The 25,608-nt window shown below is 43.4% G+C and overlaps 1 protein-coding gene across 1 annotated transcript in view; it reads left to right on the forward strand.

Moving 5' to 3' along the window:
• The window catches only part of APMAP (adipocyte plasma membrane associated protein), a 35,851-nt gene that overhangs the window by 367 nt on the left and 9,876 nt on the right, over window positions 1–25,608 (forward strand). The window contains exons 2-4 of the mRNA XM_066611880.1: window positions 7,777–7,893; window positions 21,653–21,768; window positions 23,399–23,491. Of these exons, the coding sequence (XP_066467977.1) occupies window positions 7,777–7,893; window positions 21,653–21,768; window positions 23,399–23,491 (326 nt within the window). The remainder of the gene's footprint in view (window positions 1–7,776; window positions 7,894–21,652; window positions 21,769–23,398; window positions 23,492–25,608) is intronic.

Here is a 25,608-nt window from a genome sequence, read left to right on the forward strand (position 1 = left end):
GAGGCCTCCCTGCTCCTCGGTCAGAGTGGCGCCTTCCCTCCCTGGCAGTCCAGGGCCAAGTGTGGGGGACTTGCCCCCTTGGCCCGCTTGCCTGCGTTGCTTGCGGGCCTCCGTGGCGGCGCCTCTCTCTCTCACCCCTCCTCCTTGAAGGTGATACTGCTGCTTCTGATGAACGGGCTCTCGGTGGTGGCCTCTCTCTCACACACGCACACACCCCCTACCTTGAAGGCAGCAGTGCATGAACTGATGCCACGGCGAGGCCTTTCGTGCACCCTCCAGACACCGCTGTCCCTGAGCTGAAGTGTCTGGAAGCGCACTTGCGCACCATGCTCCTGCTTGTGCTACCCACCTGCCTGTCTTTGGCTCTGTCTCTCTCTCTTCCAGGCTTCCTCGCTGGTCAGGTTTAGTCTGCGAGCTCCTTGGGGACCTGCCTTCTTGTTATGCCACTCTAGAGCAGGGTAATGTGCAGGGCCGCACTGTGCAAGCACATAGCGGATTCCACAGCAAGGGCAATAAAACAGCAGCAGGAAACAGAAGTGATCTCTCCCAATCCCAGATGTGTAAGAGCTAGTGATGGTCACCCTGCTTGGCTTCTCAAGCTGGCAGCAATTTTCAACCTTTTTCATCTCACAGCACACTGAGAAGGTGCTAAAATTGTCAGGGCACACCATTGGGTTTCAGACATTTGACAAGGCACATTGCACTGCCAGCAGGGACTTGCATCCCCAAGTGGCCCTACTAACAAACGACCTTCCCTCAAACTCCCACGGTACATCTGCAGACCACCTGCGGCACACCAGTGTGCCACGGCACAGTGGTTGAAAATGGCTGGAGATTTTTTTTGTGGTGGTGAGAATTTGCTAGTTCAAGCACTACTACATATAGGAAGAGGTGCATATTGCACTATGGCATGTTGGAAGGTGATCAAAGCAGCTTTTACTGTAGAAATCAACTGAATAAATAAAATATCTCCTTCATTAATACCTTATTAGTTAAGGACAGTATAGATCAGGGGTGTCAAACATAAGGCCCAGGGGCCAGATGCAACCCGCAGAAGCTTTTCATCTGGCCCTTGGGCTGTTCAGCTGCTGAGCAGTGTTGAGGTGGCACTGCTGGAAGGGCGGTCTGCATGTTAATGGGGTTTTCCATATCTTGAAATATGATCAAGATTTGTGTATTTTCTCTCCTGATTAGCAGCTAATGAGTTCCTACACAAGAACAGAGTGTTTATTTCTGGTTTTGGCCTGTTTAATGACATCACCTTCGGCCCTCAGCAGGCATCATGAATGCTATTCGGCCCTCTGTGTGAAATGACTTTGACACCCCTGGTATAGATCTTAGTATGTCTTTCAAAATTGTAGGGTTGGAAGGTGCCTTCAATGCCATCTAGTCCAACCTCCTACTTGAAGCAGGAAAATCCTCTCTGGAGCATCTCCAAAAGGTGCCTGTCAAGCCTTTGCTTGAATATTTTCTGGCACTGCTAATCTGTTCCAGTCCTACTGCTGAGCTCTGCTTGAAAGGAAGCACTAATGTGAAAGGGGGAGGGTTTGCAGTACTAGCTAAAAGGTTAGTAGGTGAGAGTTGAGAAATCTTTGTTGCATTCTAAATTGCAGCTGATGTTGCAATTGTTCAGATAATGTTCAGATATTTACTAGAGCATGCAGAGAATATGAGCTCCAGCCCCTGGAACATTAGACAGAGAAGATTGATGTACTTGGAGATTTGGTGAGATGCAAGGAAAGATTGATGCACACTGTATCCTTGGCATCTGTATTTTATTTATTAAATTTAGCTCTTGCCTTTTCAAGACACGCTTAAGAGGGATCACAAAATCACCATTGCACAACAGGGTTATAAAATCATTGCAAAACCATAGCAATCCTAATCGTTATCCTAAAATGGATGGAAACGTGAAGTTTGAGATTTAGCCCCTCCCTTGGCTGCTGTTAGTAACTCTTTTGGCAGTAGGAGAAACAGTAGTAGAAAATGGAGGTTTGATGAATGCTTTGTTTTCCCACTTTTTTTTCTTGGTCCAATTGTCCTTATTTTTGTACAATTCTAATTCCCCAAAAGCTCCTAAAAGCAGCTGGAAAATCAGCAGCCTACCCAGGCCTTTGTACTGTATGCCATTATCAGCCAGCCATGTATTTTTGTGCTTTCAGGGTCCTTCTCACTGTCTGGAATAGTTGTGCCTCCTGCCAATTGGCAGGTGCCTACTGATTGGGCAGCCAAACCTATCTGTCTTTTGACCATTAAGATGTGGGATGAAGAGGTCAAGTGGGTTCTCAGGTAGTTGAAGAGACCAGGTGGATTCTTAAGTAGATGAAGGGGGCATTCCTCAGTAGTGAGATGTCCCTGCATCACCAGGAAGCAGGATTGTCAGTCGGGTCATGTCGTGTTCATTGCACAGGGGCTTTGGAACCCAGACCAGCCTTGATTTGCTGTAATAATGGTTGCTAGTCAGGGAGCTCCCCCTAAATTCTGAGGTTAAAATATCTTTAGACTATTTTCTATCTACAAGAAGGTCTCCCTTCCCCACCTTTTAGTTAACCCCTTAACTCCTTTCAGTTAACATTGACTAGGTTACTTGTTCAAGCAGAGGGATATTTTTGTTTGCTTCTGCCATATCATCTAGTATTGGTTCATGGTAGGCACATCCATTTACTCTCCAGCTGGGATCAGAATTCCTGGGTCAATGTAAGTAGGTAGCAATAGGGTCTGTATTTATAGCTAGAAGTATACAGAATTTATTTTGCATCATTTACACTTTCTTGTAAGTTCCATTTTTTTTAATGGCATTTTTAGAATTAATGTTCTATGAGAAACTCATAACCCCTCATGTCTTCCTTCATGGCGTGGTCATCATTCTTTTGGTGACAAATGCCATCTGAGCTTCCAGCAGAAACAGCCACAAATCAGCCAGGTTTTGTTCATTCTTGGCAGCTGACTTCTGCACTCCATCTTATGGCCCTCTCATGGCCCAAGGATCAGCAGTGACAGTGACTCCTAATGGCTTTGTACTATTACTTCAGCTTATCAGCTGCTGTGGTCTCTCTTCCAAATCATGGCCAGGGTTACTCCCATTTAGCTTCTTTAGGCAGGCAGCAGCTTTTCTTCCAGATCACATCTCCTGTCCTACCTACTAGACATTTCTAATTATTGCTCCTAATTTTGTTTAAACTTTCCTTTGTATCCATCCTATTGAATTCAGGTGTTTTCCATCAGCCTGCGTATTCCTTTTTCTGTCCCCTTTTCCAATTTTGTTTAATGTCTTTATCTTTTGGATTTTTTAAATAAACTACAGCCCAATCCTATCTACACTTTCCTGGAAGTAAGCCCACTGAATCTAATGGGACTTACTTCTAAGTAGACATGCATAGGATTGGGCTGCTAGTTAGTTATTGGCTTTTTGTCCATGTAGTCCAGGACATGGGTTGTCACATATGATTGCTATTAAATGTTATTGTGGTTTGATTTAGTAAGAACCCTTGGGAGTCAGTGCTTGCCTAGGAGGGGGCTTTTTCCCAGATGGCCATCCTTTGTCTGATCTCCATAGCCTGGGATAGTGGATAGAAAGGATCAGTTTTCCTCCATCCAACTGCTGGCCCTGTAAAAAGGGAAAGTTAAGAACAGAAAGGGGTGCATGAGTGCTAACCACTAGATAAAACTCTCAGTCAGCTTGCCTTCTCCCAGCCCTTCCTTGACAGAAGCTAATTGGGTCTCAATGCACTAACTTGATTTTCATGTGTTACTTTAGAAGGTAACCTAATTGCTGATCACAGAGCCCCAAAACTCAACTCCTGTCTTTTCTTACTTTGGATGCTTCATCTGTTCATTTATTAAAACATTTATTCTCTGATTCTTTGAACTGTGTAAGTGAGCATGTGGCTCCTTTGCTATCAAATCATTCTGTTTGTAATACATGAGTGTGTTAATATATAGGGCAGGCACCTGACTTTCTTAAAACTTGTTAAGTTTCGGTTTTAATGTAAGAGGGAAAAAGAAATATGACATGAGGTTGGCAAGAGTTGAGAATTTATGCCAGAATCAAGGTCTTCAGCACCTGCTCACACATTGCGCTTCTGCATAAATTCTTAGTGTACAAAATGCAGGCCTTTTTGAAAAAATTACTCAGAATTTAGTTGGTTTAAATTTTTTCAGGGCTTCTTTTTTTAGAAATCTTTAATAGTTGTTGAATAAAGAGCATATTGACAACCATATTGCTTGTTGCTTTCTGACTATAGAGGATTCCTAGTGATGTGAAACTGTCAGAGAAACTTTTGGATATGATCAGCCTTAAGATTTTTATAGGTTCTAATAGATGGAAGATATTCATTTAATATCTTTATATGGATGGGTATGTGAGTTCTTTAAATGCTATCAGTGTGCTTTTCTCTTTCATCTAATTTCTAGAGTTACTCTCCATTTTATTAATCCTCTTTATACCTTATTGCTTTCTGGATCATGCACATGTAGAAAGAGAAAACAAGTTTAACCACCTGTTAACACCTAGAAGATGAGTGAGGGCTTCTTCATAGACCTGGTGTAACTTGCTGCCAGAGCTGGAAAAGGAGTAGGTGTGTGCCTGAGTAAGTCCTCTTCTGCTGCCTTGTGAGTGCATTGTGTACCCCTATGGCTAAAACGTATGTACACATTCCACCCTCAAGTAAAACATACTGTGATGCATGATAGCTCTTATGCATATGTATGTGCAGGTAATCTATTGGAGAGGAAAGGCAGTAATGTTCTTGTAACACACATCTTATGTAAGAATACTGCTTGTAAAGCCAACATTTGCTGTGTTGTATTGCCTGTGATTGACCTTGAGGCAGTCCCAGCTGATCCACTGCCCAAAGTATGGCAGATGTGCTGCTCATCACCCTCCAACCCTGTCACTTCCCTGCCAGTCCGCCTTGCCCCATGCATCTTGTTTTCACTTTATACTTGTTGGGGACTGTTTCTTCAAGAAACAATGTGACATTCTGGCCAATAAGTTCTTAACCCATTTTTGACCAGCTCACAGGTATACACATTTTGTTCCTGTTGTGTATAAACAATTGTTGTTGTTGTGCAGAAGTGGCTTAAGGAAGGTTTTGAGATATGCAGAGGTCTTCTTACTTTGGAAGCTCAAGGGAAAACATTGTTTCTTCAACACTTGCTATAGTTCTGTGGAACTAATATGACTCCTAAGACTTTGATTTGGTATGGAGAAAATACTGAATACTAGTATGGAGGAGAGGTTGAATGTGTCATCAAAATTCCACAATTTGGGAAATGAAATTTTGCATGGTAGATAAATCAACAAAAGCTACCCTTCCCATTTCTGATTATATTCCTATAAACCATAGATGTATATCTTTTCTCTGCTTTCTCTCCAGTAACATAACATGCATACTTTCTCAGTAGGTAGCAGTCCTCCCACAAGTTATTCACATTGTTGTGAGGGTGGGATTGCAAGACACTGTACGGGCTTCACTCAGTGAACTGAATTTTTCCTTTTTGTTTTCCTTAATATTTGTATGTGCCTTTATTTCAGTTAAGAGACAACATCCAACCTATAGGAGTTTATACGAAAGCTTGCTTCTGATATGCTGGGCACTGTTGTGCCAGATAAAGATAATGTTCTCAGTTTCTGTATTCTGGTTCTCTGGGGACTAATTCAGCTGCAAAATGGTTAACCTATTATCCTTAACTCAGTTCTGTGCATGTTTACTTGAAAGTAAGAACAACTAAGATCAGTAGAATTTGCTCTCCAAGTAAATTTGCATGGGATTGCAGTCTTAATCCTATTTGCCCTGCCTGTCTGGTTAAGAGAATTGCCTTGTATGTGCAACCTATTCTAGTAGTAATCTCCTTTCCACAACGCAAAAGCAATGTTTGCAAAGGTTGATGGGGGAAAAAACCTGTCCTTCCCCCTTTGCTGTAGAATCTAATGAATTCTCTGTATTTTGATCCCCTGATCATGCTGTTGTCAGTTACACACACCCTGCTGTACTTCTGGAAAGCTCAAAGTGGCATTTTTAGCCTCTCCACAAACCTGACATAGGTTACACTGAGACCATGGCTTGCCCAAAGCCACCTCATATTTTTCAAAGCCAAATACAGCTAAGGACAATGTATGACAATGCCTTCTTAGCCCATTTCTGCCCGGCCCACAGGTGTAGACTTTTTGTTCCTGTTGCGTATATGCAATGGTGGGCAGAAATGGCTTAAGATGTAAGCCACTGAGTAAGGAGTTTGACTAGATGACTTTTGTGGTTACTTCCCAGTCTGATTTGCTGTGAAGAAATCTTTAATGCCAAAAAATGGCTAGCTAACCTTGGAGCTGTTCTAGCATGGAGGCATAAGTGTTGTGGGTATGGCCTTTTCTAAATTGGTTAAGGTGGTAGATGCTTGGTATCTGCTGTGTTTACTCACTTGCATGGCTGAGTTGTCCTTCCCAATTAATTTTGGTGGTGATCCTCAAACTAGACCAGATATTGAAAAGGAGTGATGCTGAGATGTCTTTGAGCTGTATGACTTATTTTTCCTAGTGTTCAGCTCTGCTCTGCTTTTAAGAAGTGTTAACACTGGGTTCTTGCAAGCTCCTGGGGCCGTTACCTCTCTTTGAACTCTTTCCTAGTTTTTATAAGTCTCTTTACATAAGGGGGGGGGACTGCTTATACTCCTTTAGTAGAGACTTTGCCCTGGTTTTATGTAGGACTCTGTATAGTTTTATGTAGTCTCTGTAAGAGACTCAAGGTCTCAATTTATGACAGTCCTAATGATTTTATTATATTTTATTCAAGATTAGCCAAATATCTCTTTCCATGGGCCTTTGAAGAAAAATGGCTATGGAGTGCCTGTGTCCTACAGACATGGAAGATGAAATCTCTAGTTGATTTCTGAATCTTCTGAGCCTTTTTCCTTTGCCAGTAATTGCTGGTAATTAAAACAACTAGAGTCAGAAATGCAGCTTTTATCCTGGATAGCAACATTTTAGCTGACCATCTACAGAACTGTAGTTCAGTTTCTCTCCCACTTCTTTATCCTTAATCATTTTTCAACATCTATAAAGAGGATTGGCTTAACCATGAGATTGAAGCACCTGTGGGTAGCATCTCAGACATGTAACTGAAGTCTAGGAATGATGTATAAGGGGCATTGTTCACTTCCCTGTTCACCAGTGGCAGGTCTCCCTTTCCTCTCATGGCAAGCACCTTTCCCCACCACTGACAAATGCACAAAGATACTCTCCCCTGAGTCCTCGATGAATTGCAATGGGAAGGTAATATGAAAGCAAAGAAAATGTCCCTCCTTTCTCTTCCTTTTCCCTGCCTGATTGTCTGTAGTTCAGAGAGTGAACAGAATTGGGAGAGTGAAGTTATCCCAGAAGTACCAGTGACAGGGAACTGCACTTTCTGCAAAATTCGAGTAAAAGAGCAGAGAAAAAAGTCTTCCCTTTTCATGAGTTTGTAGCATATCCCAAAGAACTTGAGGAAGAGATCAGTTGTGGGGAAAAAATGATTGTTGAATTCATACTCTGAGTTCTTTTGGAAAAACAAAAGTATATGGTACTGTACATAGGCTCATTCCTGGTGTAAGAATACTACAGAGCTATGCACATCCGTAAGATGCTATGTTCTTGGCCCAAGACTGCTATTGTAGGTTTATTTTAGTTACAGTATTTGGTGGCCATAGAAATACATAATTTTATGTTCTTGTTTCACAAAGCCCAGGCAGATCTGCAGCTGCTCATATGATGATCCTGATGTCCATTTTTTTATTTTGTTGCAGTACTTACAGCAACAAAGTATTCCGTGTGACTTTCATGACTCTGGCGGTGTCTCTTATTATCCCCTTATTTGGCGCAATAGTTCTTCTGGAGTCTCCAATAGACCCTCAGCCCATAAGGTGAGTTCTTAAGCTTCTTCTTCTGTGTTATAGCAGAAGGCAGCTCATAATTTGTGGATTTAAGTATTTTGTTGGAAGCCTTATTTATGGTTTTTAAGTATGGAGGGGTTTTATTCTTTTATTGCAGACTGTTACAATTGGGTGTAGAAAACACATCATGCCAGAACTTTCTTGACTTCACTATCTCCTGTTTAACTTTTGGGCACAAGTAAAAATGCTGGTGTTGATCTTCAAAGCCTTCAATTACTAGGGTCTGGTATACTTGGATAATGTCATCTCTCTTATGAAGCTTCTCATCTGTTGAGTTCCAAAGTTGTTGCTGTTCTGTGGCTCAGAACAGCTTGCAATAGATAATAACATTGTTCTTGGTGTACTTGCATTTTAAGGCTGGACCATTTTTTAAATGTATGTGTTTCTATCCCACTTTCCTTAAAACAAAATTTTCACAAGGTGGTTAACCAAATTAAAACAAACAGCACTACAATAAAACCATAAACACAATGCTAAAACACACAATAAAATAAGGTACTGCAGCCTAACAGCATTTTATAAAAGCCAGTGAGGGATGGTGTCAACCAAGAAGCACCTAGCAGAATGGAGAGGTCTTCACACCTGGAGTTTTCAAAACAAAGAAGGGGGTTGACAGCTTTCCTGGTCAGAGAGTTCCACAGCTGTTGTGTTTCTTAAATGTAACTTTTGAATTGCAAACCTGTTTGAGTGTTTGCTGGGTAAAGAGGTGAGTTAAAAATAAGAACTAGAGATGTCTTCTATTGTTCTGGCTTTTGTGGAGGTGGGCCAAGTGCATAAAACCTGTTCTACAACCGTTCATGTTTTTATGTTGCCCTGTGTTTCTCATTAGTCTATACAACTCATAAGAGCACCTTTGTCATGATTATTTAGATTTCTCACTGAAGTCCTGGCCTGCCTGTGTACAGATGACCTGTTTCTGGTGCGCTGATACTGTATTGGTAGCTTGATAATTGTAAAGATGTATAGGGAAAAGGGCAGCATCCCTGCAGGGAAAAGTCTGTTTATTCCTTATTGCAGCTGGTCCTACTAGTCCCTAAGAGCTTAAAGGAGGGATGAAATTAAATAAACCAGGTTGCAAGCAGCTTCTAGACATTTGACTCTTAAAGGAAAGTTAGTGCTGTGAGCAACTGTGTGGGATCTGCACCTACTCCTTTCCAAATGTGCTTTGGTATATGTGTGTGGAAGAGAAATAAACTGTCTGTTGGGCACTGTTCAATAGGCATTCCTCACAGTTGCACAAAAATGTGCTCATACCTTTTTGTGGCACTGCTGGTCATGCCTCTGAAGGTTTGTTGTATGCACCTTGAAATCTGTGTAAATCTTCAAAGCTGGGTGACCTGAGACTCTGGTCTGTGTGAGTACTGGGGAGGCACACAGTGAATATGGGCACTGCAAACAATGACTGCTCTGCAGTATTGCATCTGAAGTTTCTGAAAAGCTATTGACTAAAGAGATCCTTGGTAACCTGCTTGAAATCCAAGCCCTGCTGTATTTGCATGTTGCCATGTCAATTTGCTTTTCTCATTTAAGTACTGTACTGCTCCAAGGAGCTTGAGAAAATGAACACTTGTCCTTCTCCTCTCCTTTTTATCCTTTCAACAAAACTGAGGTAGATTAAGTTGAAAGATGACTGGTCTGAGGTCACCTAATAAGCTTCATAATAAGTGATCCAAGTCTTCCTGGTTTCAGTCTTTAACACTGTAGTCACTCACTACACTGGCCAATGAATGGAATGAACCAGGGCCCTTACTTGCATACTCTTTTTTTGTTATTGTTGTGGTTTTAAAGAAGTTTATATTTAATATTTTTATTGTAATCCTTTGTTCACACCAGATGTGCAGGAACAGAAAACTGTCTAGGAAAATGTCAAAGCCAGGGCCTTTAAAGGGAGGCAGAAATATATGTTCTATAATTCAAACAAACTAATCCAGAGTAATGCCTGATAATATCATTCTTCAGTGCTAACTATCTGTAAGGAACTTTTCATGTGACTCATTTCACTTATAGCTTGACCTCTGTCTGTTGAAAATCTACAGAAGACAGTTTTCTGTACAGGAGGTTCATAGCATACAACGTTCTTTTTAAACTGTGTTTTTAAAATGGTCTTTGAAACTTTTCTTCTTTACTCAAAAGCCTTGTGGAAACAACCTTTTTTTGTGTTTGTACTTGTTTCTCCAGCACACCTTTTGTGTATTTGTGTCATTAGAAAGTTGAAAGCTTTTGAACAATGGACAGAATCTTTATTTGCTCAGCATACCACAGTTGTGTAACAGTCATGTGAATAGGTCCCGGAAATTTGGCCAGTCCTAGTCTCACATTTCTTAATCACATGCAACTTGCTCAAACTAGCACATGAACTCAGACTGGGTTCCTATTGTGGTTTATGAATTAATTTGTGTGCCAGGTTTTGACTCCTTTGCTTAAGTGTATTTGTATTGGCAACCTTCAGTCTCGAAAGACTATGGTATCGTGCTCTGAAAGGTGGTTCTGGCACAGCGTCTAGTGTGGCTGAAAAGGCCAATCCGGGAGTGACAATCCCTTCCACACCGGGAGCAAGTGCAGTCTGTCCCTGGTCTGTCTCCCTGGCTATGGGCCTTCCTTCTTTGCCTCTTAGCCTCAGACTGTTGGCAAAGTGTCTCTTCAAACTGGGAAAGGCCATGCTGCACAGCCTGCCTCCAAGCGGGCCGCTCAGAGGCCAGGGTTTCCCACTTGTTGAGGTCCATCCCTAAGGCCTTCAGATCCCTCTTGCAGATGTCCTTGTATCGCAGCTGTGGTCTACCTGTAGGGCGCTTTCCTTGCACGAGTTCTCCATAGAGGAGATCCTTTGGGATCCGGCCATCATCCATTCTCACGACATGACCAAGCCAACGCAGGCGTCTCTGTTTCAGCAGTGAATACATGCTAGGGATTCCAGCACGTTCCAGGACTGTGTTGTTTGGAACTTTGTCCTGCCAGGTGATGCCGAGGATGCGTCGGAGGCAGCGCATGTGGAAAGCGCTCAGTTTCCTCTCCTGTTGTGAGCGAAGAGTCCATGACTCGCTGCAGTACAGAAGTGTACTCAGGACGCAAGCTCTGTAGACCTGGATCTTGGTTTGTTCCGTCAGCTTCTTGTTGGACCAGACTCTCTTTGTGAGTCTGGAAAACGTGGTAGCTGCTTTACCAATGCGCTTGTTTAGCTCGGTATCGAGAGAATGAGTGTCGGAGATCGTTGAGCCAAGGTACACAAAGTCATGGACAACCTCCAGTTCATGCTCAGAAATTGTAATGCAGGGAGGTGAGTCCACATCCTGAACCATGACCTGTGTTTTCTTCAGGCTGATTGTCAGTCCAAAATCTTGGCAGGCCTTGCTAAAACGATCCATGAGCTGCTGGAGATCTTTGGCAGAGTGGGTAGTGACAGCTGCATCGTCGGCAAAGAGGAAGTCACGCAGACATTTCAGCTGGACTTTGGATTTTGCTCTCAGTCTGGAGAGGTTGAAGAGCTTTCCGTCTGATCTGGTCCGGAGATAGATGCCTTCTGTTGCAGTTCACTTAAGTGTTGCTTAAGTGTATTTGCTTGCAGTCATGTAAGGAGTCCCTGGTGAAACCCCAAGAAGATCCTTCTCCAATTGTACTACAGAAGGCTGTTCAAAGCCTTGGGAAATGCAGAGGCTGTAAGAAGGGTGCCTGAAAATCTTACCAAATCCAAGGGAACCCTGTTGTATTTTAGTTGCATTCGCTTTGTGCCTCAAGCTAACAAATTCTACATTTTGCTGCCTATGTTTAGACCAGGGGTCGGCAACCTTAAACACTCAGTGAGCCATTTGAACCCATTTTCCGGAGGGAAAAAAACCTCAGGAGCCACAAAACCCTTTTGACATTAAAATGAAGATAATAGTGCATATATAGTTATTTTTCCACCTTTATGCTCTTATAGGTCCCATTTTTATAATGTAGCCCCCTCTTGTAGCTTTTAGTTAGTTTTGTCATACATTCTTGTCCTGTGTTTTCAGACGCCTGGTCCTCTATGGTGTTTTGCCTGATTCCAAGGCCATTCTCTGCCTGGAGAATTAGGCCCACTTTAAGCAAATTAGCTCCCCTTCTTTCTCCCAACAAATGACCCTGGTTCTGCCCTGCAGTCCTGCTGGACCCCACCTCCAGGGTAGCTCGCCTGTTCAACCTGCAGAAGTCCTCTCTCCTGCCAGCAACCTCCCACCACTACAGCAGACCCTGGGTCCTCAGCAGGTCTTGGGCACAGCAGCCACACACCAAACTTCAGTGTCTCCAGCAGTCCATTAGTCACAAAGTCAGTCAGAGCATCCAAGGCAAAGTCCAAAGTCAATAAGCCAAGTCACAGTCCAAGGTCAGATTCCAAAGTAAGTCAGTCAAAGTCAATAAGCCAAGCCTAGTCAGTCTCCTCTCCTCTCCAACCTGCACTCCTTCTACAACCCACACCCCCTTCCACAGGTGCTCCTTATATCCCTGAGGGCCCTATTGCCGTCAAGTGGCTGCAGCTGTGCAGCACACTCTGCTGGATGCCCAGGCCTTACCCTTAAAGGGGCCACTGCTGACGCCACATCTACCTCCTCACCAGATCTTCCAGGATTCCAATACATATGGCAGTTATGACATCTGCTTATCTTACATGGATACTAAAGAACTCCCCCCACCTTCCAGAGGCACCCTGCTGGAAGGAAAAAAGGACACAGACTCCAGAGGTGGGGAAGAGAAGAAGCCAGAGCTGGGGGAGGGAAGGTGGGGGGGGCAACCACAGGCCAGCTTCTACCCTGCCTGCCTGCCTGCCTGCCTGCCTGCCCTCCCTCCCTCACTCAGGCTGCAACCCTCTCCACACTATCCTGGGAGTAAGCCCCATTGGCTACAATGGAACTTCTGAGCAGACAAGTTGGTTGGAACTCTCAGGCTGCAGTCCTCTCCACACTTTCCTGGGAGGAAGCCTCACTGACTACTTGTGAGTAGACCTACATAGGAGGGGGCTGAGGCTGCAGCCCTCCACACCTTCCTGGGAGGAAGCCCCACTGACTACAGCGGGGCTTACTTGTGAGTAGACCTGCACAGGAGGAGGCTGAGGATACAGCCCTCCACACCTTCCTGGGAGTAGCCCAGGGACTACATTGGTGCTTACTCTGGAACAGACCTGTGCCGGCTCCCACTCACCCGTCCTTGCGCTTGGCCTTGAGCAGGCTTCAAGGCTGCCATCCCAGGCACCCTTTCCTGGGTGTAAGCTTCATCCTCTGTAATGGGGCTTACAACTGAGTAAACACGCATAGGAGCAGGCTCCACGGCTGCAATCCCAGGCACCCTTTCCTGGGAGCAAGCTTCATCCACTGTAATGGGGCTTACTACTGAGTAGACACACAGGATGTCTCCTCTGCTGTGGAGGAAAAGCCTCTCCTTGCACTGAGTGGGGACCTGCTCAGGGAAAGGCGGGCTGCAAGGGCTAGCAATGGCTGAGGAGGAGGGCAGCTCAGGATTGGCTGGTGGTCAGCCAGTGAAGGGCCCTGAGCCATTCCAACAGAAAAAGCCAGGAGCCTGCTGGATGCTGATTGGCTGAGCCTGCTAGAGAGTTGGGGAAGGGAATAACAGGGACCTTAAACCTGCAGAGCAGGCAAAATTGAAAAGGGAAACCAATGCGGGCAGGTGGGAGTGAAGGGAGAGGAGGGCAGTGAGCTCAGGGGGTGGAGGGAAGCAGCCTGCACTCCCAACACAGGTGCCTCCTGTCACACTCTGCCACTTTCACCTGGAGGAGCCGCAGCAGACAGCTGAAAGAGCCACATGCGGCTCTAGAGCCGCAGGTTGCCGACCCCTGGTTTAGACCCTAGAACCAGAATATTAACTGATCTACTGGTTCTTAGTGTGTTTTCAGTAAATGGAATAAAATGCAGTAACATCATTTTAAAATTGATTTTTGAAGGGAAATCTACAGTAGATCATCTAATGCTAGTGACTTTGTCTCTGAGGTTACATCAAAGTTGAAAGTTGGTTCCTCATTCGTTACTGAAGCCCTTTGTGGTGCAGAGAACACTTCCACCCTAGTGTTAGTGCCCCACAAGCTTTTCATATGTTAATCCAACTAAATATGATTAGATTGAGTTCTAAGTATCCTAGCTGCAACCTTCTTGATAGGATCAGGTTCTTGTAACAAGCAGGTGCTTGACTTTTTTGTAATCTTAATACTGTCTCAGTTTCCCATTTCATATAACCTTCTATGTTCTGTTCACCTGTGGTTCATTTAGTTTAATCCTACATTTTGCCCTCAGGATAACAAATTAAATAATGCAATGTAAACCTAAAAATAGAAATAGCAGAATGCATTTTTCCTGCAATGTATGCTTTTGCTTAGGGACAGCTATCTTAAGCTCCCTTAGTATTCCATTTTCATCTAGGTAAATGTTTTTTGTTTTACTAATCCTAAACTGCTAGGTTTTGTTGACCACATGCTCATATGATCACTTCTTCCCATGATTGTATTTTCTTGGCAGTGTGATCCCTCTGTGTGTGGGTGGGTGAATGTTAGGTACGATACTGCATTAAAAGCAAACTTCTTTTCAAAATGCTTTAAGCAACCTTGTTTTAAGCATTTTGAACTTTGCTTTTTATGCAGTATCGTATCATCCACTCAACCACCCCCCACACACAGAGGGATCCCTGTGGCCAACAAAATAGAATCAATCTAAAAATGTAAATTGCTCCTGAATACGATTTCAGAAAAGCACTGGAAATACTGAGTTGTGAATATTAAGGCTGTGTCAAGATGGCAGCCTCCTGCATTGTTGTCTGATGCTAAACCAAAAGAGGAAGAAACAGTGTTGCAAAAAGAGACAGTCAAGTTTTTAGAAATATAAGATTGAGAGGCAGCATGGTTAGCGTATCAGATTAGGACTGGGAAGACCTGGGTTCAAATTCTTGCTAAACTGTGAAGTTCACTGTGCAAGTTCATATGCTTAGCCTAATTTCAGTAAAAGGAACTGCAGTTAATACAGAATGCAGCGGTTTCTGTGGTCACAGGAGATTGGCGATTCGGTTCTGTTGAACTTTTGTTCTGGTGTTGCCTGCAGGTTTGTTTCCAGACCCAATTCAAAGTGCTGGTTTTAACTTTTTTAAAGTTCTTAATGGCTTGGGGCCAGAGTAACTGAAGGCCCACCATCTCCCATATAGAACAACTCATTCCCTAAAATCTTCAGAGAGGTCCCTTCTAATGTTGCCCTCCCTTGACTGAAACAAGGGGACAGTGATGAGAGGAAGGACCTTCTTGATGGTGGGTTCCCAAAAATGGAATTCCCTCCCAGGCAAATTATTATCTGCCCCCTTCTTGGACACTTTCCAATGAGGCTTGAAGACTTTTTAAAATTGCAAACAGCTTTTGGTGGTAGGTAGAGTGTGGGGAGATCTCATAGTGGGGATATTGGGAGGAGTCTGCTGGAGATTTTAGTATTTGTTGTCTTTATGCTTTTATGTTTTAGCTGCTGTTTTGAGTTTTTTTTAGTTATGCTACAGTGGTTTTAAGTATTGTGATTTTATTGTGTATAGTTTATTACATTTGTAAACTGGGGTGCCAGGTTTTACAGTGTTTAAATCTGCAAATCTACAGGTAGTATGGTGGGTGTGTACAATGACCACATGTGTACAGTACTATCTTTCACTACCAGAGATTATTGAGTTTCTGAGTGCCTTGGATATCTCCGCATTTTCTGTCTAATTTTCTATCAAGAATTGCCCCAAATTTGAGGCAGCACATGAGGAAATGGGTCTTGAAATAGGACCTGGTAACTCTTAACATGGTAACTCTTGTGTGGACTTTTGTTGCGTTTTTCTGAGACTATAGTTGCTTTAATCCTCCACAGCTAGTATGACAGGGAGGTATGTTTCAAGCTTGTGTGCATCTTCGCCCTGGCCGTTTCCCTGTTAAGCAGAAAGTAGCATCTTTACCTGGAATTCCCAGGAGCATTTACCCCCCACCTTCAGTCAGAGGACTTACTCTCCTTTTACCATGTACAGTAATGTGCAGTTGATCCGAGCCACAGGTAATAGTTTTGGACTTAGGTCTAGGTTCATATCCAGTTCAACCATTAACTCACTTTGTAATTTTAGCTGGCTGTTTGCTTCTCTCTCTAGGAGGACTAATGATTCCTTACAGGGTTTTGTGGTGGAGGTTAACACACAAATAAAAACAAATGTAAGCAATAGGAAGTTCGTACCTTTGATCAAAATTACTTTTGCGCTTGGGTCAGTGAAACATTTTTGTATGTATTGCAGAACTGCAGAGATAGGTTTAACAGTCTAAACCTATCCTTACAATATGCCAGCGTATCTCTTTGTGTGTCAATGCATCAACAGGCCTACCAGTATGAAGCCTACCTGCTGACAGATGCTCCATATATGCTGTTGCAGCACTGGAAAAATAAACTATATATATATATATGTTGGACATCTCCGAGATGCCAATGCAACTTTGTAAGAACAGCCCCACTGGATCAGGCCGTAGGTCCATCTAGTCCAGCTTCCTGTATCTCACAGCAACCCATCAAATGCGCTTCTTTTCTAGGCTGAAGAGGCCCAAATGCTGTAGCCTTTCCTCATAAGGAAGGTGCCCCAGCCCAGTAATAATCTTTGTCGCTGTCTTTTTGCACCTTTTCCATTTCCACTATGTTCTTTTTGAGATGTGGCGACCAGAACTGGATGCAATACTACAGGTGTGGCCTTACCATTGATTTGCACAACGGCATTATAATATTACCCGTTTTGTTCTCAATACCTTTTCTAATGATCCCAAGCATAGAATTGGCCTTCTTCACTGCCGCTGCACATTGGGTCGACACTTTCATCCAGCTGTCCACCACTACCCCAAGATCTCTCTCCTGCTCTGTCACAGACCGCTCAGAACCCATTAACCCAGGGGTCTCCAAACCCGGCCCGGGGACCAGATACGGCCTGCAGAGAGCTTCTGTCTGGCCTGCAGCCAGCCTCTGATCCCCTGAGAGCCTCTGGGCCAGTTGACCAAACACAACCAGAGTTGTGCTTGTGGGGTGGGGGAATGGGGGTCCATTTAAGTGTGTGTGTTTTATTTCTTGGGCTGTGTTGGTGCTTGGATAAATCTTAGATATTTGAGCCCGTTCATTCATTCACTTCAGTCATTCATCTAAGTTCCATCTCTAATGTATTTATTAAAATTTTATATTTAATTTTTTTTTCCAGCCCTCGACACTGTGACAGATATTTAATGTGGCCCTTTGGCTGAAAAGTTTAGAGACCCCTGCATTAGCCTATATGTGAAGTTTTGATTTTCTGCCCCAATGTGCATGACTTTACACTTACTGACATTGAAGCGCATCTGCCATTTTGCTGCCCATTCTGCCAGTTTGGAGAGATCCTTCTGGAGCTCCTCACAGTCATTTCTGGTCTTCACCACTCGGAAAAGTTTGGTGTAGTCTGCAAACTTAGCCACCTCGCTGCTCAACCCTGTCTCCAGGTCATTTATGAAGAGGTTGAAAAGCACTGGTCCCAGGACAGATCCTTGGGGCACACCACTTTTCACCTCTCTCCATTGTGAAAATTGCCCATTGACACCCACTCTTTGTTTCCTGATCTTCAACCAGTTCCCAATTCTTGAGAGGACCTGCTCTCTAATTCCCTGACTGTGGCGTTTTCTCAGTAGCCTCCTCATTTGAGGGAAGTCTGCTCTTCAGAAGTCAAGAATTTTTGTGACAGGTTTGCCTGGTACTCTTCCCCCGACATGCATGTCAAAACAGATCACAGCATTGTCTCTGTTCCCCAATGGCTCAGTAACATTTACATCTCTAACCAGGTCCTGAGTACTGCACAAAATTAAATCCAGAGTCACCTGACCTCTGGTGGGCTCCATGACTAGCTGCTCTAAGGCACAGTCATTTAGCATGTCAAGGAATCTGGTCTCTTTTTCGTGACCAGAACACAAATTGACCCAGTAGATGTGAGGATAATTGAAATCCCCCATGATTACAACCCTGTCTCTCCTTGACACCTCCCTGATCTGTTTCCTCATTTCAAGGTCCCCTTCCGGTTTCTGGTCTGGAGGACAATAGTACACCCCCGGTATTACATCTCTCCTCAGGCCTGGTAATTTAACGCACTGAGATTCTATAGTGGAGTTGGACCCGCCTTCAAGCTCTACTTTGCTGGATTCTATTCCTTCTTTAACATAAATGGCCACCCCACCTCCAACACACCCCTCCCTGTCCCTCCTGTAGAGTTTATGGCCCGGGATTGCGGTATCCCACTGATTCTCCACATTCCACCAGGTTTCCATTGTGTCTGCTATATCAAAGTTTTCTCTAGTCACCAAACATTACAGTTCTCCCATCTTCGCTCAGAGACTTTGGGCATTTGCATAAAAGCATTTGAACATGGAATGCCCCAGGATGGTTTGCTTATTAGCTCCGCTATCCCTGCAACCTCTCATTGTGCTGTCCTTACCTTGTTGTTCTCTAACCTCCCTGTCCTCGTCCCATAGGGATAAGGAGTCCCGAACCGGATGACCCTTGGCTCCTGTCGGCTTTCCCCCAGGGATCAGTTTAAAAGCTGCTCTGCCACCTTTTTAATGTTATATGCCAGCAGTCTGGTTCCATTCTGGTTCAAGTGAAGCCTGTCCCTCTTGTACAGGCCCCGCTTGTCCCAGAACGTTCCCCAGTGCCTAACGAATTTAAACCCCTCCTCCCTACACCACTGTCTCATCTACACATTGAGACTCCTGATCTCCGCCTGCCTAGCTGGCCCTGCATGTGGAACAGGTAGCACTTCCAAGAACACTACCTTTGGGGTCCTGACTTTCAGCTTCCTACCTAATAGCCTAAATGTGATCTCCAGGACCTCTCGGCTACACTTGCCCACGTCGTTGGTGCCAACATGCACCACAACCACTACCTCCTCCCCACCACTATCTACCAGGCTGTCTAGATGAGAAGTGATGTCTGCAACCTTTGCACCAGGCACGCAGGTCGCCATGTGGTCCTCACATTCATTGCAAACCCACCTCTCTATGTTTCTAATAATCAAATCCCCCACTACAGCTAATCAAATAATCTAATAATGTTTCTAATAATCAAATCCCCACTACAGCTGAGGAGCTGCACACCTGAGGGTGGGACGAAGCCTGATCGTCCCCGGAAGTCTCCCCATGGTCCTTTTCTGCCTGCCTCTGCTTCTCCAGGTCGGCCACCAAGGCTTCCCTGAGTCCCTGAAGCTCCTTGCACCGAGGACATACCCATGACTTATGCCCCAGAGGCATGTTGCACTCGATGCAAAACACTGGATAGCCCCCACCCTGCAGCTGGCTGACTGCATAGTTGTTGGGTTTTTTTGTTTGTTTGTTTGTTTGTTTAGGGGTGCTTAAAAACTCTACACTGGTTTGCTGCCCCTCTTCTCAAGGGAAGAGAAGGGTTGGATCTGGGGTCCTGGTTTCCTCACCCTGCTGCTGAACTCGCACAGATGCTAAACTTGCTGTGCCTTACCCTGGCACTTTGTTTCTAAGGCACTTGGTTCCCAGAGGCCACGCGCACTTCTGCAGAGAGGCTCATGAGGTGGCAGGCACTAGCTTTATACTCCTAGCTAGCTCCTCCTCCCTCCCTCCTTACTGATTGACAAGGGGCTGGTCTTCCCAGGTGAGATTTCCAAAGATCAGGAAGACAATAAGCTGCAGAATCTGCTGATGGGCTTAATCTACTCTGCAGGCTCCTGAATGGGTATGCTTGGATGGGGTATGCTGAATGGGTATGCCTGAATAGGGTGCTTGGATTTGCCTAATGGGGCTCTTATGAACTCCTAAAGGTCAGTGACTATGCTACATTGCCCTGGCTGGCTGTGAACTGACCCTTCCTAGATTCCTACCCTCCTACTTCAGCTCTCTTAGGCTGGACTGTTTTTTAACTCCGCCAGTGGAGAGGCTAAAACAAGGAGGAGATGGGGGCATGATTTGGGAGGGATGAGTAGCAGTTGACATACGCGGTATCCTAACTCCCTTCAGACAATGGGCACACTCCTGATGCCAGAAAAACACTTTGTCAGCAACAGAATTTGCATAGGAGTGTGCATGTGAGTAACCCATAAGGAACAATGGAGAACGGAAACATAGCAGAAAATTTCATATCCTACCACCACCCCTGCCCTGCCCACTTTCCTGGGTTGCCGCAACACAACATACAAACAGGAGTGCTGAAGGTCTTGCAAGGGAGACTCCATCTCAGATGATCAGGTGTGCAGTGTGCAACTATATCTCTCTAGTCTCTCAAAGGGAAGCTTTGGTGATATGAACCATGGTGGAAGGACACTTGGTGCTTAAAGGGAGCACTTAGCACAAACAACCGCTTGTCCTTCACAACATGTATTTTTCACAACAGAATTTTTTATTGCAAGTCTTTATTCAATTTACACCCCTCTTTTTCTCCCAAATGGGACTCAAAAATATTCTGTCCCTGGAGGTCTCCACACATAAACACCTTTGTCCCTATGGTTGGCAGTGGTGCCTGTTACTGTGTTATGCATTCCTGCTGGCTGGCAGGGGAGGGGTCATCCTAGCATTGACCCTGCACCTGTCTCCACCCCTTGTTCCATTCACTCCAGCAGCACCCTAACCCCCTGTAGTTAGTGGTTCCCAAACTGCACCATGGTGTCCTGGGGTACCACAGCAAACTCACAGGGATGCCGTGAAGGAAGGGCATTGTGACCAGGATAAGTCTAGGAACCGCTGAGATACATGATACAAATTCTAAGATAAGATGATTCATGAGCTTATTTCTGGAATTAAGCATTTCCTTCCCTTTGGTGAGGTGTGGCACCCTGACCTTAAAACTGATGATGGAGCGTAGAACTGGTCTGTGGTTTTTGTTGACTGGAATGGTCCCCTGCTCTCTAGGAATGGCGATATGGAATTTATACGTATTTCAGTTGTTAAAAGTTAAGGACCCTCCTGTGAAAATTTTGGCCCAACTTCCTGGTTTCCATGCCATACTGTTACTAAACCAAAGTACACATGAAATTTTATTCTTTCTCTGCATCCCCTCCCTCTGCTTCTGTTATACATCTCTTAGATTGTGAGCCTTTAGATCAGAGGCATGTCTGGAGATTACTTTTCACTCTGATGTACCATGCACATGGATTGCATAATATAAATAAGTTGCTGACACTTTTAATGTGCTTTATTTCTCATCCTGATGAATACTTTCGTTGTTAAAGATATTTGAATCAACAGTAGATATTCAAGAAGCAATGTTTCTGATGCTTGTAACAGTTGCTAGATTACAGTGTTTCTCAAACTGTGGGTTGGGACCCACTAGGTGGGTCACGAGCCAATTTCAGATGGACACCCCACTCATTTCAATATTTTATTTTTAATATATTAGACTTGATGCTACCATGGTATGTGACTGTATTTGGATAAGTGTTACGGATCTGTACTTTAAACAGACTATGTATATTACTTTAACAATGACAGTAAATGGGACTTACTCCTGGGTAAGTGTGGGTAGGATTGAAGCCTAGGATTGTTAAAAATTTTCCTGCTTGATGATGTCACTTCTGATCATGACATCACTTCTAGTGGGTCCTGACAGGTTTTCATTCTAAAAAGTGGGTCCCAGTGCTAAATGTGTGAGAACCACTGTGCTAGAAAAACCGCCCCATTTGTTGCTCAAGAATATAGAAACCTTTGTACATGCTTGGTTGCACGCTGATAAAATTGCCTCTCTTATTCTTATTCTAGCTTTAAAGAACCTCCTCTCCTCACTGGTGCTTTAGAGCCAAACTTGAAGCTCCGGCAAGCAGAAAGACTGTTTGAAAACCAGCTTGTTGGACCAGAATCTATTGTCAATATTGGTGGTAAGCATTGAGACTCAGTGGGGATTTAAGGTGATCTTGCTGTTCCTCAAATATGTTACAGTAAGACTTCCAGTGGTACTGCCCTGTTCCCTTGCCACAGATGCCTCAATGGGAACTACAGTGGTGCAGCACCGACTCCACCAGTAAAGAGCCAGAACAGGAGGAGAATGAGGAAGGAGAGCCTCAAAATGGGTTGGAGGGATGGACAAGCAAACTAGGCAGAGGGAAGACAGCGTCCACTTATGGTATGCTCATGGAGTCCCTTAAGTGGACTGTCTCAGTGAGCCACAGGGCTCCTAGAAGCACACTTTAAGAAATACTGCTCTATAGGATTATTATCTAGAGGTCTATGAATGTTGGCCAGCCATTTAGTTATTTGATTTTTCTCTGTAAACCGCTTTGTGAACTTTTAGTTGAAAAGCGGTATATAAATACTGTTAATAATAATAATAATAATAATATGTCCAGGATTATAATGAAAGCTAAATATTTACCAAATAGTACATAGGTTTCTAGAAGTGACATTGCTATATATTATGAATAACTTGCAAAATATCCAATTTGAGCGATTGTTTATGTTTTTTTCTCCTCTCCTCCATCACCGGTGGTAGTTTGCCATTTCTTGCTTATTGTGATGAGGGCAAAGTACACGCTTGAGAAATTGTTCTCTTGGCAGGAATGACATGAGATCCTGCACAGCGACTGGTTCAGTGGCTGTGCAGGCCCTACTTATGCCCAGCCCACAGGTGTATACATTTGATTCCTGTTGCGTATATGCAACATTGGGCAGAAATGGCTTAACTACCCCTGTGCCATTTTCATTGTGAACAAAGCTGGTATAATGCAGCATATTTGAAAGAAGTGAGAGAATGGTAAAAAAAAATCCCAGTGAGTTTGTAGGCAATCATAAACAACAGTTCATAAACAAAATGATAAACAGTCCAAAAAATCTTATAATACACACTCGCCTATTTAAGCAGACTATTACAGAGAACATCAAAGAGCAAAATGAGATGACACAGTGCTCACTAGCTCAAAAGCCTATGGAACCTCAGTCCCTATGAAAGGCCGGTTCATTTCAGATTATCCCTTATTCATGGGGATAAGTCCTCAGAATTGAAAATTGGCATCTGTTTGATCTGATTGTGATGTTGCAAACAAATATTTATCAGAATCTTACTGGTGACTAGTAGCTACCACCTTTTAAAAAAAAAAAAATCCATGGATGACAAACTCCTGATGTGGTTTGTCATTGCAAAAAATCCATGGGATGCCTACTTAAAAATCCAGTATGGCCAAGTGAAAGCCAAAATAGAAGAGTAGTCTCTCTCAATATAAGCTATCCATCATATACCTATGGAAGCCTGTGTGTTGGATGTCCTATTACTGATGTGGGATATGGTACAAAGCGCAGAGTCATATGTATGCTAAAGAGCATCAAAGTGGCTTTGGCCCATGAATACCACATTTTGTGACTGTGACTTGAGGTTGATTTTATTTTTAATAGAATATTTAAACTGTGTGACTTTTATGGAAGACCAGTGTACACTGGTGCAGTTAATAGCTTGAATCATTTTGTACTTCACAACAGTTACTTATCCAAGCTCATTTTAGTACTTTCGTCTTCTAGATGTGTTGTTCTCTGGTACTGCTGATGGAAAAATTATAAAAATTGAAAATGGGGAGATACACACGATAGCCCGACTTGGCCATGGTCCCTGTGGTAAGTAAGCACTGATGATGTTAAATTTTGGACTCTTTACTGTAGCAGTCAGCATTTAGTCTTCCTCTGTTGCTTTATAGCTTTCATTTACTGACTCGTTGCTGTCAGTGTTAAGCTGCTGCTGCTTTGTATTTTTCTTGGTTTATATTTCAATTTTTAAAGCCATCTTGAGGCGCATGTGAAAGGGAGAGATTTCAGAAATAAATATCTCCTGCTTTGTACACTCTTGGTAGCTAACTTGTTTGCAGGTGCAGTCATGGCTGTCTTGTGCATGGAATGCATGGGGATGTTTCCTAATATTTTGTTAATGGCTATTAATACATTTCTGAGAAGTCATTCTTGGCACAGTATCTGCATGTGAATTTTAAGTTCTGATTATATACGTTTGACCCAAGAACTCCTCAAAACACTTAAAATGTATGTAATGATTTATTAGCTTTAGTGCTATATAATGATGGTATATGATTTCCTGCACCCTTTTTTTGTATGTAGTGAAGTGTGTTATGTTTTTTGTGTTATGTGTGTTTGTTTATATTTGTTTTTGGAAAATAGTAAAAAAATTTAAAAAACACTTAAAATGTGAAGTAGGACTTGTTTAGCAAAATAGGCACAAATTGATAACACTTCTGTTAAGCATCTGTTAGTTCTCACATAACTTGCATGCTGTCATTGGTGATAATTTTAACAAGAATTACTGTCTGGTCATTCACTCTCCTTACCCCATTACTTTCCTTGTCAAAGAGCCTCTCTGGTGTGGCAAAATTCAGTTTGTGACAGAATGACTTGGCTTGAAGGTTGACTTGGTCTTTAGAGTTGAATTGGAGATGCGGCAGGCACAAAGAGTCCAGAAAGGCAAAGCAGAAAAGCGTAACCCTCTGGTTTAGAGGGGTGGGGTAGATTTAAAAGGGTGAATGAGTAGAAAAGGTGCAGTGTATCAATCTCTTGGCAAGCAGCTGCTCTCCTGGTTTCACAGCTGCAGATGCTGAGGAAATTGGAGTTCTCTACTGTTAAGCTACTGCCAAAGCCATATTCTGACTACTGCAAAAGAAATGCTACTGCCTTAGCCTAGCAAGGTTGCTAGGGCAGAAGCAAGGCTGCCTTGTAATTTACAAACGTGTCACTTCTTGGTTTGGAGATACCTGCTTGTATCCTGACTCCAACTACCTGTCTGACCAGCATGATGTGGAGATGTCTCTCCCCTTCTCTCTTACCCCCTCACATTTTAAGGTCTCAATTTCTGATATTGTATTCATTACCTCAATGCAATTGTGGTACTATATTTCTTATTGTAGCATAGCGCATGACCTTTACCTTTGTGGACTGAAAGTGGAAAATCTTATGAGACTTCATATGGAAAACAAAACACCTTTACCAACCTCCTGCTTTGGAGTAGCTCACTTTGCAGATTATTGACTTCTTTCCAGTGTTCTTGCTTTTGGTTTCTTCTAAATTGGTGTTCCTGCATAGCTTTCCTATATCTCTTAATTCCTTATGTATTTACTCTGCTGTATGCTTATAGTCCAGTAGCTTATACAGGTGTGTGCTGCTTAACAACCTTTGACTTAATGATGAACCACATATACAATGGTGGTCAAAGCACAACAAAGAGGCTCTTAATGAGGCAGCCAGGACTCCAGTAGCCTGGAGCAGAGTGTCTGTTTACACAACAAAAAAGCTTTAATGCAACAAAATGCAACAAAAAAGCTTTAATCTCCAGTAGTGTCTGCAGCTAGCATCTGGCAGGTAGTGTTGGTTTACACAACAGAGGCACTAGATTGGGCTGAATGTTTACTTAATGACCTAATCGCATAACAATGTATCCCTGTCATTAAGTCTTGCACACCTGTATTGATGTTCTCCTAACATTGGCATACTGAAGAGATTTCAATGGGTTTGTTTGATCTGTTGTAGTCTGAGAGAGGCAAGTGTGCATTGCTCAATCTAGAAACACTCTTCCACAAAGGAGAGGTGTGGAAGAAGACCTTTCTTAGAAAATTGGTATTCTGGGTACTAGTTGTACTTGACCCATATTCTGCCTACTGAAACCAGTAAATATAGGTCAAGAAGCATGGCTGATGTGAGAATTAACTCCATCATTGGACAATGGCAACTATGTG

The sequence above is a fragment of the Tiliqua scincoides genome, chromosome 1 (genome assembly GCF_035046505.1).
Source record: "Tiliqua scincoides isolate rTilSci1 chromosome 1, rTilSci1.hap2, whole genome shotgun sequence".
Taxonomy (NCBI): Eukaryota; Metazoa; Chordata; class Lepidosauria; order Squamata; family Scincidae; genus Tiliqua; species Tiliqua scincoides.